The 17,461-nt window shown below is 34.3% G+C and overlaps 1 protein-coding gene across 2 annotated transcripts in view; it reads left to right on the top strand.

Moving 5' to 3' along the window:
• LOC100375782 (kinesin-like protein KIF13A) overlaps window positions 1–17,461 on the top strand; it is a 165,214-nt gene that overhangs the window by 124,977 nt on the left and 22,776 nt on the right. For both annotated transcript variants that reach the window (XM_085508135.1, XM_085508136.1), the window contains exons 22-31: window positions 289–444; window positions 2,884–3,051; window positions 3,656–3,813; window positions 4,083–4,215; window positions 6,140–6,383; window positions 6,843–7,025; window positions 8,009–8,133; window positions 12,094–12,309; window positions 13,474–13,530; window positions 14,038–14,268. In XM_085508135.1, the coding sequence (XP_085364261.1) occupies window positions 289–444; window positions 2,884–3,051; window positions 3,656–3,813; window positions 4,083–4,215; window positions 6,140–6,383; window positions 6,843–7,025; window positions 8,009–8,133; window positions 12,094–12,309; window positions 13,474–13,530; window positions 14,038–14,268 (1,671 nt within the window). The remainder of the gene's footprint in view (window positions 1–288; window positions 445–2,883; window positions 3,052–3,655; window positions 3,814–4,082; window positions 4,216–6,139; window positions 6,384–6,842; window positions 7,026–8,008; window positions 8,134–12,093; window positions 12,310–13,473; window positions 13,531–14,037; window positions 14,269–17,461) is intronic.

The following is a 17,461-nucleotide window of genomic DNA, read 5'->3' as shown; positions in this document are numbered from 1 at the left end:
CATGTACCTGTGAAAAATAAATCCCATCATTCAAATTACCATGTACCTGTGAAAAATAAATTCCATCATTCAAATTACCTTGTACTCAAAAGATTTCTCATCATGGGAGAAATAAATCCCATCCAAATTACCCAGTACCTGTGAAAAATAAATCCCATGATTTAAATTATTTTGTACTTGAGAGAAAAAAATTCAATCATTCAAATTAACTTGTACCTAAGAGAAATAAATCATATCACGTCTTGTCATTATACCTGTACTTGTATAATGTGACATTTTCTTGTATAGGTGTCTGGTCGACTGCATGTGGAATTACAGCGTATTAGTGGACCATCACTGGACTGGACACCAGATTCTGACTGTAGTACGGATAGTGGAGGGTTTGAAGTACTTGGAGAAGTGGAACCTGAGGGACTATCAATAGGATCACAGCTAACGTGCAGGGTTAGTACACCCCTACACATAATGGAATAGTCCAATTGAATATCTCTGTATTTGCAATTTGTAAAGATTATTATTATTATTAATTTTATTTCAGACAGAGTTCATATGAAATAATTTACAAAACAATAAGATAAAAAGAAAGTTATAATAAATTACAGTCATTAAGTTTTTGCTATAAAATCAAATAATCAAGTTATTCCAGTACTTCACCAACAGTGATTTCCAATGTACATTTGTATGTCACTATTAAATATTACAGAGACAATTAGTAGAGGTATAAACATGTTCAGTAAATAACGATACTAGCATTCTATTAAGACAAGGGAATGTTTGTATTTGATTAACAACACATATTGTACTGACACTGCATTCATATGAGTATCCACTCATGGCATTAAGTGTTGCCTTTTGAAACGAACACCATAATTGACAGTAATAAAACCTAGAACAGTTTAAATAACAATTACGTAACCTCAGTGCTACAGTTCACAAATGTTCACAACAACAGATTAGCACGAACACAAAATACATGTCTCTGGTGATCAATGTCAATATCGTCTAATTCGTCTTTAAGATCAAAAAAAGTAATTTTGTGACCCAAATAATTAAATAACTCAACTACTTCTTGACTACATAAATAAACTGGTGGTATATTACTCATTTTGTGACCCAAATAATTAAATAACTCAACTACTTCTTGACTACATAAATAAACTGGTGGTATATTACTAATTTTGTGACCCAAATAATTAAATAACTCAACTACTTCTTGACTACATAAATAAACTGGTGGTATATTACTCATTTTGTGACCCAAATAATTAAATAACTCAACTACTTCTTGACTACATAAATAAACTGGTGGTATATTACTCATTTTGTGACCCAAATAATTAAATAACTCAACTACTTCTTGACTACATAAATAAACTGGTGGTATATTACTCATTTTGTGACCCAAATAATTAAATAACTCAACTACTTCTTGACTACATAAATAAACTGGTGGTATATTACTCATTTTGTGACCCAAATAATTAAATAACTCAACTACTTCTTGACTACATAAATAAACTGGTGGTATATTACTCATTTTGTGACCCAAATAATTAAATAACTCAACTACTTCTTGACTACATAAATAAACTGGTGGTATATTACTCATTTTGTGACCCAAATAATTAAATAACTCAACTACTTCTTGACTACATAAATAAACTGGTGGTATATTACTCATTTTGTGACCCAAATAATTAAATAACTCAACTACTTCTTGACTACATAAATAAACTGGTGGTATATTACTCATTTTGTGACCCAAATAATTAAATAACTCAACTACTTCTTGACTACATAAATAAACTGGTGGTATATTACTCATTTTAGACCCAAATAATTAAATAACTCAACTACTTCTTGACTACATAAATAAACTGGTGGTATATTACTCATTTTGTGACCCAAATAATTAAATAACTCAACTACTTCTTGACTACATAAATAAACTGGTGGTATATTACTCATTTTGTGACCCAAATAATTAAATAACTCAACTACTTCTTGACTACATAAATAAACTGGTGGTATATTACTCATTTTGTGACCCAAATAATTAAATAACTCAACTACTTCTTGACTACATAAATAAACTGGTGGTATATTACTCATTTTGTGACCCAAATAATTAAATAACTCAACTACTTCTTGACTACATAAATAAACTGGTGGTATATTACTCATTTTGTGACCCAAATAATTAAATAACTCAACTACTTCTTGACTACATAAATAAACTGGTGGTATATTACTCATTTTAGACCCAAATAATTAAATAACTCAACTACTTCTTGACTACATAAATAAACTGGTGGTATATTACTCATTTTGTGACCCAAATAATTAAATAACTCAACTACTTCTTGACTACATAAATAAACTGGTGGTATATTACTCATTTTAGACCCAAATAATTAAATAACTCAACTACTTCTTGACTACATAAATAAACTGGTGGTATATTACTCATTTTGTGACCCAAATAATTAAATAACTCAACTACTTCTTGACTACATAAATAAACTGGTGGTATATTACTCATTTTAGACCCAAATAATTAAATAACTCAACTACTTCTTGACTACATAAATAAACTGGTGGTATATTACTCATTTTGTGACCCAAATAATTAAATAACTCAACTACTTCTTGACTACATAAATAAACTGGTGGTATATTACTCATTTTGTGACCCAAATAAGAGCTTGGGTTGACATTAATTAATTTTACTTTCATTTATCATCATATTAATTCATATGCAAACCAGTGTGAACTTGTATTTTTACTTCAGTGAAAATAAATTCCAATCAGAATTATATTTTACACCATAATAAAAATCCCAATATAGCGGTTGCTTATTAAAACATGATATTTTTTTTTCAGTTGAAGATATCACATGCCTCAGGACTGCCACCAAGTCTTGCTAACTTTGTCTTCTGTCAGTATACATTCTGGGGTGAAGAAGACTATTGTGTTGTGCCTCCTGTTGTAAAACAAGTTACAACAAGAAGAAAGATTCCTGAATATTCTATGAAGTTTGACCATGTCAGGGTAAAGTTTTTGTCAACTTGTACTGCAACTGTTTATTCATTTATACATACATCATCCACAAACCCTAATAAATTTCACATCATAAATTTTGGTGGTACGTAATCAAAAATTTGAATAAACTGTACATATTTGTTGTGACCATTTCTGTTTCTTCATTAAAGTGTTGTGGAAATCAATGACAAAGAACTAATATTGCAATTTTATTTTCTCCAAAGAGACGTAATATTCCCCTCAATTTAAACTTCAATTGTCCTTTGTATCCTTTTTTGAGTTTGGTGCGTGGGGTACGTGGTTGTGCTCAGCTAAGTGCCTACCCTCCTGAAACACGCACATACCCTGGGCATTATGTCAGATGTGTGCGGTACTATGTCATCACTTGAAATTCAATTTGTGAACTCTATTAAATGGCAGTAGTAGTTGCACAGCGGATGTTCGAATTTCATATAAACAAACAATGGATTTTACACATGTTGAGTCTCATGCCAAACATGACGCCGTGCGACGCCCTTTAAGTATAAAGTAGCCACAACTTTAATGTTAGATTTAATTGAAAGTTCAGATCATAACTGACTATAACCTTGCTTGTATATTGTCTGTGTTGTAGGAATACACTGTGAATGTAACTGAGGAATTCATAGAACATGCATTAGAAGGTTCATTAGCAGTAGAAGTATGGGGACATCGGAGTGCTGGATTTGATGCTAAGCCATCTGGATGGGAAGTTGATAGCTTACATGCAAAGTCACGGTCATTAGCTGACAGGTAAACATATCTCAAGTATATCTGAAGTACCTGAATTTTGTTTTCCCCTACGCTTTTCTTTACAAAATAAAATAAAAATGAACTGCTTTTATAATGCATGCAAATTGTTAGTATACCAGGACTTGTGACCATCATTGGGTATTTCCCTGGATGTGTAATCTTGATATGTGAGGCAGTTTTTCTTTCCTTTTCTTTAAAAACTAGTACTGTTTATAGTTCATTTCTTTGTATTATTGATTTTCATAAATTTTCACTCAAAATTGTGATAGGTGGGGTGAATTAACACGAAAGATAGAATTATGGCTGGAAGTGTTAGAACTGAATGAACAAGGAGAATATTTTCCAGTTGAACTACAACCAAGGCCTGAGGTGCTAACTGGTGGTGTCTTCCAATTAAGACAGGTAAGCACCATTTTTAGTCCTCGTTCGGACGTAGTCCGAAAACGGGGACTTATGTTTTGCCCTGTGTGCGTCCGTGATCACCTGTATCTCAAACATGCATAGACCGATTAAGTTCAAACTTCACTCATACATCACACATTATATGGGACATATGCACATGTATTTTTTTCATGACCCAATTAACGATAGTCAAATAGCGGCCATTTTAAGGCCGAAAATGCAAAATCAAAATCGCACATTTTCACAATTCCGGAACCGGATCTCAGTTATGCATGGACGGATTTTGTTCAGATTTAGTACATATATTAAACATACTATAAGCTTGATGCACGTCATTTTTTTTTTTTTTTGGATTGGGTTTGAAATGGCCGACTGGCGGCCATTTTGTTTTAAAGAATTCAGTTCTGGATCCGTATCTGAGACATGCCTGAATTGATCGAGTTCAAACTTCACACACACAAGGTACATCATGTCACAAATATGTATGTGCATTTGTTTTATGATCTCATTAACGATAGCCAAATGGCGGCCGCTTTAAGGCTGAAAATGCATTGAAATCGCACATTTTCACCATTCCGGACCCGGATCTTAGTTATACATGGATGGATTTTGTTCAGATTTAATACATATATTAAACATAATATAAGCTTGATGCACGTCATTTTTTTTTTTTTTTTGGATTGGGTTTGAAATGGCCGACTGGCGGCCATTTTGTTTTAAAGAATTCAGTTCTGGATCCGTATCTGAGACATGCCTGAATTGATCGAGTTCAAACTTCACACACACAAGGTACATCATGTCACAAATATGTTTGTGCATTTGTTTCATGATCTCATTAACGATAGCCAAATTGCGGCTGCTTTAAGGCTGAAAATGCATTGAAATCGCACATTTTCACCATTCCGGACCCAGATCTCAGTTATGCATGGACGGATTTTGTTCAAATTTGGTACATACATTAAACATAATATAAGCTTGATGCACGTCTTTTTTTTTCGGATCAAGTTCGAAATGGCCGACTGGCGGCCATTTTGTTTTAAAGAATTTAGTTTTCGATCCATATCTCGGACATGTCTGGACAGATCAAGTTCAAACTTCACATACACATCATACAATATATCATACATATGCCTGTGCATTTGGGCCAGTCCTTTTAAGGTCAAATATTCGTCAAAATTGCACATATTCACCATGGGTGAATTTAGTTCACACTTCATGCATACATTGTACATTATGGTACCTTGAATCACATTGTTTTATTTTCCAAATCTGGTTTTAACTGAATACAGTTCAGCATCCATATCTCAGGCATGCCTGAACCGATCAAGACCACACTTCACACACATCATACAATGTGTTGTACATATGCAGGTGCATTTCGGATCAGACCACTGAAAGTGGTCTGAGATTTTGGTCATGATCTGCTTTGAATGTATATGTCACTCAAATATGAACGGAACGGGGACGTGTCATTGACAATGACTTGTTATGGTACACTTCTCTGGCAGTATGCCTTCTTGAGCCAAAATGGAAATCAAGTTGGGTCAACTTGTTGACTGCTGGGAAGAAAAAATAAAGATTGTATGTATATGTAGGCACACAAAAAATGTTCCTTTTTTCATATTTATTTTGTTTTTAAAATGTGAATTTAATTTTAACTATAATAGTGAGATGTTTTTCAAGATTACTACAGATATCAATGAATATTTTTTTGTTTTGTCATTGGCACACCTTAACTATTTGTGGCAGTGTCATATCAACTTTTACCTCTACTGTTCTGCAGTAACCATTAACCCCAACCCTTACTGTGACTGTTTTTTTACCAATATTTTTCAAGTATTGTCCATTTTGCTTAATGTTCAGTAACATGCTGAGTGGGGCTTAAAGAAACTGATAACATATTGTAATATTCTTGCATTGCTAGGGTCATTCTCGCAGGGTGTGTGTGAAAGTCAAACCTGTACAAGATTCAGGCACATTACCATTAGTATGTGAAGCCATTACTGGCATATCTGTAGGCAGTATTTGTGGTAGATCCAAACTACAGAAGGGATTGGATAGCTACCAAGATGAAGATCTGACAAGGCTTAGAGAAAAATGGTCAGAAGCTCTAATGAGGAGAAGGGAATACTTGGATGAACAAATACATAAAATAATTAACAAATCAGGTTAGAGATGTTCTATTTTATTTGTTTCATCTAAGATATTATTACATTTAGTGTTAGTAGTTTCTTACCAGACACCAGCACAGGTAACTTTTGACAAGCCTTTCTTTGCATTAAAATTTAATTTAAATTTAATAATAATTTAAATTTTTATTTTAAATTTAAAGCTGTATATTAATCATCCAAGTATGATGGCGTCCAACTTTATCTTGACTTCATTTTGAATCCTAATCCATAAATCCGATTTGAAAATTAACTGAAAGTGATAAAAAAATTGTCTGCAAAGTTCTGTAATTATATTTCATTTCTGGTGTATAAACCCTGAATTTTATACTGCCAACTGGTTTCATAAATTTATTAATGCACACATTTTCCTGACAGAGTAAATACAGCCGCACCATATGCCCATGATTCCTATTCTTGGAGGATTTCTTTAATATATGTACATTTTTTTTGTTGCAGAAAAAAACGATACTGATGTTGAACGTGAAGCCAGTTTAATTAATCAGTGGGTGTCTCTAACTGAGGAGCGTAATGCAGTGCTTGTACCAGCAGCTAACAGTGGTATCCCTGGTGCCCCAGCAGAGTGGAATCCACCATTAGGAATGGAAACACATATACCAGTCTTATTTTTAGATTTGAACGGTATGATTTATATAATTTAGTTTGCACTGATCATTCAAAGTTGTGACATTTTTGGATTGCAATGTTTTCACTGATCACATTTTAATAATTATTATAAGAATGGTCAGGTTTTCAGAATACAAAATCATGTTAAATCCTCACTTTTCGAAATTAGAGTTAAAATCAGTTATTACAAAAACGACATTTGCTGCCAGAAAAGCAACATTTCTGTGACCACAAATAATTGAAAAACTGCCGGCAGTGACACCCAGTGTTTTGATTGATTAATGGCATTCTTGACCTATCAGGTCGAAAGATTCTAAGGTAGATCTACTCTTGTCTATGAGCTTCATACAAAATCGATTCAGGTGTTCTAAAACATTCACTCAAAATAAAAGTAAGTTTTATCAAACCAGAGAAATAACATTTTTTGTATCAAACCATGATTGAATAAGATGTTGTTGCTGCAATGCTGTTACAAACTCAGAAATATCAGCTAGTCTACATGATCATTTACTAATCACAGTTTGATTCCTACATCATCCGTTCCAAGTACTCCATACCTGCACTCATCGATATTGGTTCTCATTAAAGTTAAAATTGGTGTTAAACTGTAGGTCTTAGAAGAAAAATGTAAGATTGACAAAAGAACAATTCTGTAATTCATCAGAAGTTTAGAAAACATTAATTTACAAAAATCTGTTGATTAACCTTTTCACCACCAGACTTTCTCGCCCACATTTTTTTTACATTAACAAAGAAAATTTCAGTCAATTTTCAGTTTTACTCCAAAAATGTTGCTATTTTTGTCCCAATCTTCTGAAGGAAAGTGCAGACTATAAACAGGACTATTTTGTGACTTTGTGATGAAAAAAGGGAACTGGTGGTGAAAAGGTGAATAATTTGAGCAGGTGAAATTTTGGAGTTTTTAGAACATGCAGACCTGACAAAGCTGTTATAATTTTTTTTAATTTTGATGCAAACCACTGTTTGTTTTTTTACAGCTGATGAAATGGGCTCCACATGTCTACTAGATGGAGCTCAGCCTGCAGGTACAAACTCTATTCTACCAAAAGAACATGGAACCAAGTTTTATAATTTACCAATTGTTAAATACTGTGATAAAGATGTAAGTAGAAATTAGTGTTTAATACCTTCAATGCAATGTGAGGTTCTTACAAGAATGCTGCAAAGTGTGCACAAGACAGTGCACAGAAAGTCTTAATTTATGTGTAGCAGAGATTGATGTACCCACATACTGTCAGAGTGCTTACTTTGCACTATACTCATATTCCTATTATTATACATTGCTTGGTGTGTGAAACATAGGAATAAGAAAAAGTGGTGAAAATCTGTAGAACCTTCTCACTTGAACTTTGTTTTGGAATGTGCTTGCCATCTTGAGATATTGCATAATTGTCCTTATTTGGAGTTTGCATTTCCTAATAAGGTAGTATGCAAATACTGTGTTATGGCATGCTGTAACTTATGGTGACTGCCGAATGTATAATAATAGGTATAACATTTCTATTATCACTGTGTTTATTTGTGACTTGAAATATTTTGTCACTTTTTTGTACTTCCATACAAGCGTTGAAATTTATGATCACATTTCTAAAAATGAATTTTATATATTTGATGTCCTTGAAGATCTTAATGAGATTACTCAGTAATAATAATAATTTATTGTTCTAAGATTTGTTTATAATTGGATATTCATCATAAATAGAAACGAACAAACACGATATATTCACTGACCAGTTGTGATAGCGATGAAGAGCTCACTTCTTTTTTCACTTTGTTTCTGAATATTTATTTACATCTAGCATCATACCTAGTCGATTATTATTATGTTTATTAGTTTAATATTTCTGTTATTGCAGTTGTTTTCCATATTGTTTGTGTCTATTTTTGTTTACACGTATCTGTAGCGTAAAGAAACGTTTATTATAATTATTTAATTATTAGTCCCCGTTCGGACGCAGTCCGAAAACGGGGACTTATGTTTTGCCCTGTGTGCGTCCGTCCGTCCGTGCGTCCGTCCGTGATCACCTGTATCTCGAACATGCATGGACCGATTAAATTCAAACTTCACTCATACATCACACATTATATGGGACATATGCACATGCATTTTTTTCATGATTCGATTAACGATAGCCGAATAGCGACCATTTTAAGGCCGAAAATGCATCAAAATCGCACATTTTCACCATTCCGGACCCGGATCTCAGTTATGCATGGACGGATTTTGTTCAAATTTGGTACATACATTAAACATAATAGGACCTTGATGCACGTCATTTTTTTTTTCGGATCAAGTTCGAAATAGCCGACTGGCGGCCATTTTGTTTTAAAGAATTCAGTTCTGGATCCGTATCCGAGACATGTCTGGATTGATCAAGTTCAAACTTCACACACACAAGGTACATCATGTCACAAATATGTATGTGCATTTGTTTCATGATCTCATTAACGATAGCCAAATGGGGGCCGCTTTAAGGCCGAATATGCATTGAAATCGCACATTTTCACCATTCCGGACCCGTATCTCAGTTATGCATGGATGGATTTTGTTCAAATTTGGTACATACATTAAACATAATAGGACCTTGATGCACGTCTTTTTTTTTTCGGATCAAGTTCGAAATGGCCGACTGGCGGCCATTTTGTTAAAGAATTCAGTTCTGGATCCGTATCCAAGACATGTCTGGATTGATCAAGTTCAAACTTCACACACACATGGTACATCATGTCACAAATAGATATGTGCATTTGTTTCATGATCTGCTTAACAATAGCGGAATGATAGCCATTTTAAGGCCGAAAATGCATCAAAATCACGTATTTTCACAATTCCAGAACCGGATCTCAGTCATGCATGGATGGATTTTGTTCAGATTTAGCACAATGTGTTGTACATATGCAAGTGCATTTCGGTCATGATCTGCTTTGAATGTATATGTCACTCAAATATGAACGGAACGGGGACGTGTCATTGACAATGACTTGTTTTTAATAGATCTCTTTAGGAAAGTGAAGTCTGAGTTTTACTGGATTGTTTTGTTTTTTTGCACTGTGCCAAGATATGCGTGTTTGTATCTTTTGTGAAATCCTCCATTTCTATATGCCAGGATATGCGTGTTTGTAACTTTTGTGAAATTCTCCATTTCTATATGCCAGGATATGCGTGTTTGTAACTTTTGTGAAATTCTCCATTTCTATATGCCAGGATATGCGTGTTTGTAACTTTTGTGAAATCCTCCATTTCTATCCACAATATGCAAATGTTTTGGTGTACCATAAATATGTAGCTGATGATTGTGATGCAACCAATCACATTTGCTGTTTATTTATTCACATGTATTACTCAAGTAGCTGGTAAAATATTTGATGTCATGGTTTTATCAGTCTTTATTTTTAATGTCACACTAATTCCTTACAAGGATCTGTCAACGTTAATGTAACCATTGTATAATCCTACTTATTAAAATCTATATGCTGTATGAAAGCATGTATTATTTGGTGGGTGAGAATAGACATTTTGGCCTCTACTTTCTGATAGGCTAAGTATAGGAATACAAACTGATAATAAAATAATATTATTTTTTTATGAAAACTAGTAATGGCAGTTGAATTACACCTAATTTCTAGTGTTAGCTTTGACAAGGTATGGGTGGCAGGAGTACAATGTATACTGAATATTATCATTTTAATTTGGATAGCAAAAAAATAATGACTCTAAGAGAAGGACATACCTGGACAACTATGAGTTAATAAAATATTTCTCAATTGTGATTATTTGTTGTCCTATTTTAATCAATTTAATAATTATTTATAATTTGTTTTGTAAATTTCATTATATTTGATTAATTATAATTTGTTCATTGCACTAGTTTTATTGTAACAGAGCAGCATGTAGTATCAGTCAACTAATGAGAAATTCAATATTCAACACTGTACTGTAACAGAGCAGCATGTAGTATCAGTCAACTAATGAGAAATTCAATATTTAACACTGTACTGTAACAGAGCAGCATGTAGTATCAGTCAACTAATGAGAAATTCAATATTCAACACTGTACTGTAACAGAGCAGCATGTAGTATCAGTCAACTAATGAGAAATTCAATATTCAACACTGTACTGTAACAGAGCAGCATGTAGTATCAGTCAACTAATGAGAAATTCAATATTCAACACTGTACTGTAACAGAGCAGCATGTAGTATCAGTCAACTAATGAGAAATTCAATATTCAACACTGTACTGTAACAGAGCAGCATGTAGTATCAGTCAACTAATGAGAAATTCAATATTCAACACTGTACTGTAACAGAGCAGCATGTAGTATCAGTCAACTAATGAGAAATTCAATATTCAACACTGTACTGTAACAGAGCAGCATGTAGTATCAGTCAACTAATGAGAAATTCAATATTCAACACTGTACTGTAACAGAGCAGCATGTAGTATCAGTCAACTAATGAGAAATTCAATATTCAACACTGTACTGTAACAGAGCAGCATGTAGTATCAGTCAACTAATGAGAAATTCAATATTCAACACTGTACTGTAACAGAGCAGCATGTAGTATCAGTCAACTAATGAGAAATTCAATATTCAACACTGTACTGTAACAGAGCAGCATGTAGTATCAGTCAACTAATGAGAAATTCAATATTTAACACTGTACTGTAACAGAGCAGCATGTAGTATCAGTCAACTAATGAGAAATTCAATATTTAACACTGTACTGTAACAGAGCAGCATGTAGTATCAGTCAACTAATGAGAAATTCAATATTTAACACTGTACTGTAACAGAGCAGCTTGTAGTATCAGTCAACTAATGAGAAATTCAATATTTAACACTGTACTGTAACAGAGCAGCTTGTAGTATCAGTCAACTAATGAGAAATTCAATATTCAACACTGTACTGTAACAGAGCAGCATGTAGTATCAGTCAACTAATGAGAAATTCAATATTCAACACTGTACTGTACTGTAATGTAATCAAGTATAATTTGTTTGTCAATTTCACTTCTTAATTAACTATTTGTTTACAGTTGAATTTGCGTCTCTCGCAGGTGAGTGCTGTTGCATCATGGGATTCATCAATTCATGACTCACTGAATCTGAATCGTGTTACTGGTACTAATGAGAGAGTCTATCTAATAGTCAAAGTTGTAGCCAGACTGAGTCATCCTGCTGCCATGGAGATGGTGCTACGGAAACGCATCTGTGTCAATATTTATAAGAAGCAGAGCTTTTCTTTTACCTTTCGAAAAAAGTTTTACCGAATGGTAAGAATATTTGCAATGTCTGTGTAATACAGCACATCTTTCATTGATGACAGTAAACAGAATTTTTCTTTAAGAGTTCTAGAAATGAACCCTAAATTTGCGTCGATTTCAGTTTTTACTCAAAAAATTTGGCTATTTTTGTACCAGTCTTCCTGAAAGAAAGTGTGGCATATAAAAAGGACTATTTGTGAATTGGTGATGAAAAGGTTAAGAAGGTGCCAAGATATAACTGCCTGTCTTATTTTGATTTGAAGAATGGAATAATTTGCATTCTGTTCTTAAGGCAAACTTATCTGATTTTGATTTGAATCAACTCACATAAATTTACTTCTGTTCTCAAGTCAAACTTATCTGATTTTGATTTGAATCAGCTCACATAAATTTGCATTCTGTTCTCAAGTCAAACTTATCTGATTTTGATTTGAATCAACTCACATAAATTTACTTCTGTTGCAACACCACCATCTCATTATTTACTTGACAAATATTTCAAAATATGAGTTGGCATTCCATAAAAAATAAGTTCAACCTCTATATAAAGACCACCTGACTATAAAGAAGTTCCTTAAGTTGTCACTATACACAGGTTTGAGTGTATATCAATGTGCTTTGGTAGATGTGAAGCTGCTTAAGTGCAAGAATCACCCTGCATTGAGTATCAGTGCTAGAAATAAGGTATGTGGGCTTCTATCTATGCTAATTTTGGAACAAGAAGCCCCAACATGTACAACTAGACTGGGTGATGAAGAATGGTTCAGAGAGAAATTATAAGAATAGGAGGTAGAGAAGTTATGGCTTGAAAATTAAGAAAAAAACTGTTTGATGTGCATCATAGAGGGTTTCATTCAGAAAATAGTTAGTGTGACAGTGATGAGGTTTGTAGTCGAGTAGTTGAGTGTGATTCATTCAGAAAATAGTTAGTGTGACAGTGATGAGGTTTGTCAGTAGTTGAGTGTGATTCTTAACAAGTAAAGATAGCAGTCTGGTGAGAAATGTAGGAGCATCAAACTCCCAGAATCCCTCTCTTATAGGCATATAAGGCATAGGCATATGGAAGAAATCTGTGATAAACCATTCAAACATAATTTTGTTAATGATTCTATATTTCTTATAATATTTGTATTGATGTGTCAATATCTGATTGCATTCTTATTTGTATTTTAGCCGGAGTCGTGCCATTCCTGTGGAGTTACATATGAAGTAGTTTCAAATATACCAAAGGTAATAGAATTTAACAGCAACACACACACTCACTCTCAAAGCTGATTTAGTTAGTGATGTAATTGCTGTATTTTAGCTCAGTTGAACTCTAGACTGACTTTGTAACACAATACTTATGATAATGAATGATGTACTTATTCATTATTTCATGGTATAAATCACCACTATCATTACCGCAGCCTGAAAAGGGGACTATTAACTTTAGACTTTGTCCTATCATTTGTGTGTCTGTGTATTACCAGCATTTTCTCAGAAATTCATTAGCAAATATCAATGAAAATCTGTATGCATGTTAATCAACAATTATGTGTTGCAAGTGCTCTGTGATTTCTTTTTTATCTGATTATTATAAGTAGGTCTTTTTCATGATTTTCTTTCTTAATCACCTTCCAAAACCCGATAAGACAAGTGACAAATGTAAATCTATATCAGTAAAAATGATGAATGTAAATTTATATCAGTAGAAATGACTAATGTGAATCTTTGCAAACTGTTTTTTTCATCTAGGCTTCTGAAGATCCAGAGGACAGAGAATCATTAGCATTAATGGCTGCTTCAGGGGCAGATGAAGGAGGAACTGCGGATGGGGAGACATACATAGAGAAATATACCAAAGGAGTATCAGCTGTGGAGAGTATACTAGCCTTAGACAGATTGAGACAAGAAGTCGTTATTAAAGAAAAACTAGCAGCTCAAGGAAGACCCTTGAGAAAGACTGCTAGTGTTCCAAATATACAAGTAAGTTATCTCAAAAAATATTCACAGGTCACGTCATAAAGTGTGAAGTTATATTGATACAAGAATTACAGATACAAATATAGCTGCGTTGCAGCAATGTCGGGTTTCGAGCCCCGTGACGCAGCGTTCCAAAATCAGCATCATTGACAAGAATATATTAAAGGAATTGCATGGCCTTCATACTAAACATGTCCATGTTCCTGTCTGTAACAGTGCTTAAGGTATTACAATTACGCATATTTAATGTCACATGACCACATATGGTCATTGGATATGTTAGTCACCTCTGTTGTGCAATACCTTCAATACTGCACTGGTTGAATGTTCCTGTCTGAAACAGCTCTTGAGTTATTACATTTATGCATATTTGATGAGGTCACATGACCATATATGGTCATTGGATATGTTAGTCACCTCTCTTGTGCAATACCTTCAATACTGCACTGGTTGCATGTTCCTGTCTGTAACAGTGCTTGAGTTATTACATATATGCATATTTGATGAGGTCACATGACCATATATGGTCATTGGATATGTTAGTCACCTCTCTTGTGCAATACCTTCAATACTGCACTGGTTGCATGTTCCTGTCTGTAACAGTGCTTGAGTTATTACATTTATGCATATTTGATGAGGTCACATGACCACATATGGTCATCGGATATGTTAGTCACCTCTGTTGTGCAATACCTTCAATACTGCACTGGTTGCATGTTCCTGTCTGTAACAGTGCTTGAGTTATTACATATATGCATATTTGATGAGGTCACATGACCATATATGGTCATCGGATATGTTAGTCACCTCTGTGTGCAATACCTTCAATACTGCACTGGTTGCATGTTCCTGTCTGTAACAGCTCTTGAGTTATTACATATATGCATATTTGATGAGGTCACATGACCACATATGGTCATCGGATATGTTAGTCACCTCTGTTGTGCAATACCTTCAATACTGCACTGGTTGCATGTTCCTGTCTGTAACAGTGCTTGAGTTATTACATATATGCATATTTGATGAGGTCACATGACCATATATGGTCATTGGATATGTTAGTCACATCTCTTGTGCAATACCTTCAATACTGCACTGGTTGCATGTTCCTGTCTGTAACAGCTCTTGAGTTATTACATATATGCATATTTGATGAGGTCACATGACCATATATGGTCATTGGATATGTTAGTCACATCTCTTGTGCAATACCTTCAATACTGCACTGGTTGCATGTTCCTGTCTGTAACAGCTCTTGAGTTATTACATATATGCATATTTGATGAGGTCACATGACCATATATGGTCATCGGATATGTTAGTCACCTCTCTTGTGCAATACCTTCAATACTGCACTGGTTGCATGTTCCTGTCTGTAACAGTGCTTGAGTTATTACATATATGCATATTTGATGAGGTCACATGACCATATATGGTCATTGGATATGTTAGTCACCTCTCTTGTGCAATACCTTCAATACTGCACTGGTTGCATGTTCCTGTCTGTAACAGTGCTTGAGTTATTACATTTATGCATATTTGATGAGGTCACATGACCACATATGGTCATCGGATATGTTAGTCACCTCTGTTGTGCAATACCTTCAATACTGCACTGGTTGCATGTTCCTGTCTGTAACAGTGCTTGAGTTATTACATATATGCATATTTGATGAGGTCACATGACCATATATGGTCATCGGATATGTTAGTCACCTCTGTGTGCAATACCTTCAATACTGCACTGGTTGCATGTTCCTGTCTGTAACAGCTCTTGAGTTATTACATATATGCATATTTGATGAGGTCACATGACCACATATGGTCATCGGATATGTTAGTCACCTCTGTTGTGCAATACCTTCAATACTGCACTGGTTGCATGTTCCTGTCTGTAACAGTGCTTGAGTTATTACATATATGCATATTTGATGAGGTCACATGACCATATATGGTCATTGGATATGTTAGTCACATCTCTTGTGCAATACCTTCAATACTGCACTGGTTGCATGTTCCTGTCTGTAACAGCTCTTGAGTTATTACATATATGCATATTTGATGAGGTCACATGACCATATATGGTCATTGGATATGTTAGTCACATCTCTTGTGCAATACCTTCAATACTGCACTGGTTGCATGTTCCTGTCTGTAACAGCTCTTGAGTTATTACATATATGCATATTTGATGAGGTCACATGACCACATATGGTCATCGGATATGTTAGTCACATCTCTTGTGCAATACCTTCAATACTGCACTGGTTGCATGTTCCTGTCTGTAACAGCTCTTGAGTTATTACATATATGCATATTTGATGAGGTCACATGACCATATATGGTCATTGGATATGTTAGTCACCTCTGTTGTGCAATACCTTCAATACTGCACTGGTTGCATGTTCCTGTCTGTAACAGCTCTTGAGTTATTACATATATGCATATTTGATGAGGTCACATGACCATATATGGTCATTGGATATGTTAGTCACATCTCTTGTGCAATACCTTCAATACTGCACTGGTTGCATGTTCCTGTCTGTAACAGCTCTTGAGTTATTACATATATGCATATTTGATGAGGTCACATGACCACATATGGTCATCGAATATGTTAGTCACCTCTGTTGTGCAATATCTTCAATACTGCACTGGTTGCATGTTCCTATCTGTAACAGGGCTTGAGTTATTACATTTATGCATATTTGATGAGGTCACATGACCACATATGGTCATCGGATATGTTATTCACCTCTCTTGTGCAATAACTTCAATACTGCACTGGTTGCATGTTCCTGTCTGTAACAGCTCTTGAGTTATTACATTTATGCATATTTGATGAGGTCACATGACCATATATGTTCATCACATTAGTCACATCTGTTGTGCAATAACTTCAATATTGCACTGGTTACATGTTCCTATCTGTAACAGTGCTTGAGATATAACATTAATGCATATTTGATGAGGTCACATGACCATATATGTTCATCACATTAGTTAGTCACATCTCTCGTCTCATAGCTTCGATATTGCACAGGTTGCATGTTCCCGTCTGTAACAGTGCTTGATATATTACGTTAATGCATATTTGATGAGGTCACATGACCATATATGGTCATCTTGTTCGTTAGTAAAATTTCATGTATCATCACTTCAATATTGCACTGGTTGCATGTTCCTATCTGTAACA

Source organism: Saccoglossus kowalevskii, chromosome 14, assembly GCF_978046115.1.
Source record: "Saccoglossus kowalevskii chromosome 14, keSacKowa6.1, whole genome shotgun sequence".
Taxonomy (NCBI): Eukaryota; Metazoa; Hemichordata; class Enteropneusta; family Harrimaniidae; genus Saccoglossus; species Saccoglossus kowalevskii.
Note: the sequence above shows the minus strand (reverse complement) of the source record. Positions and strands in the feature narration are given on the sequence as shown.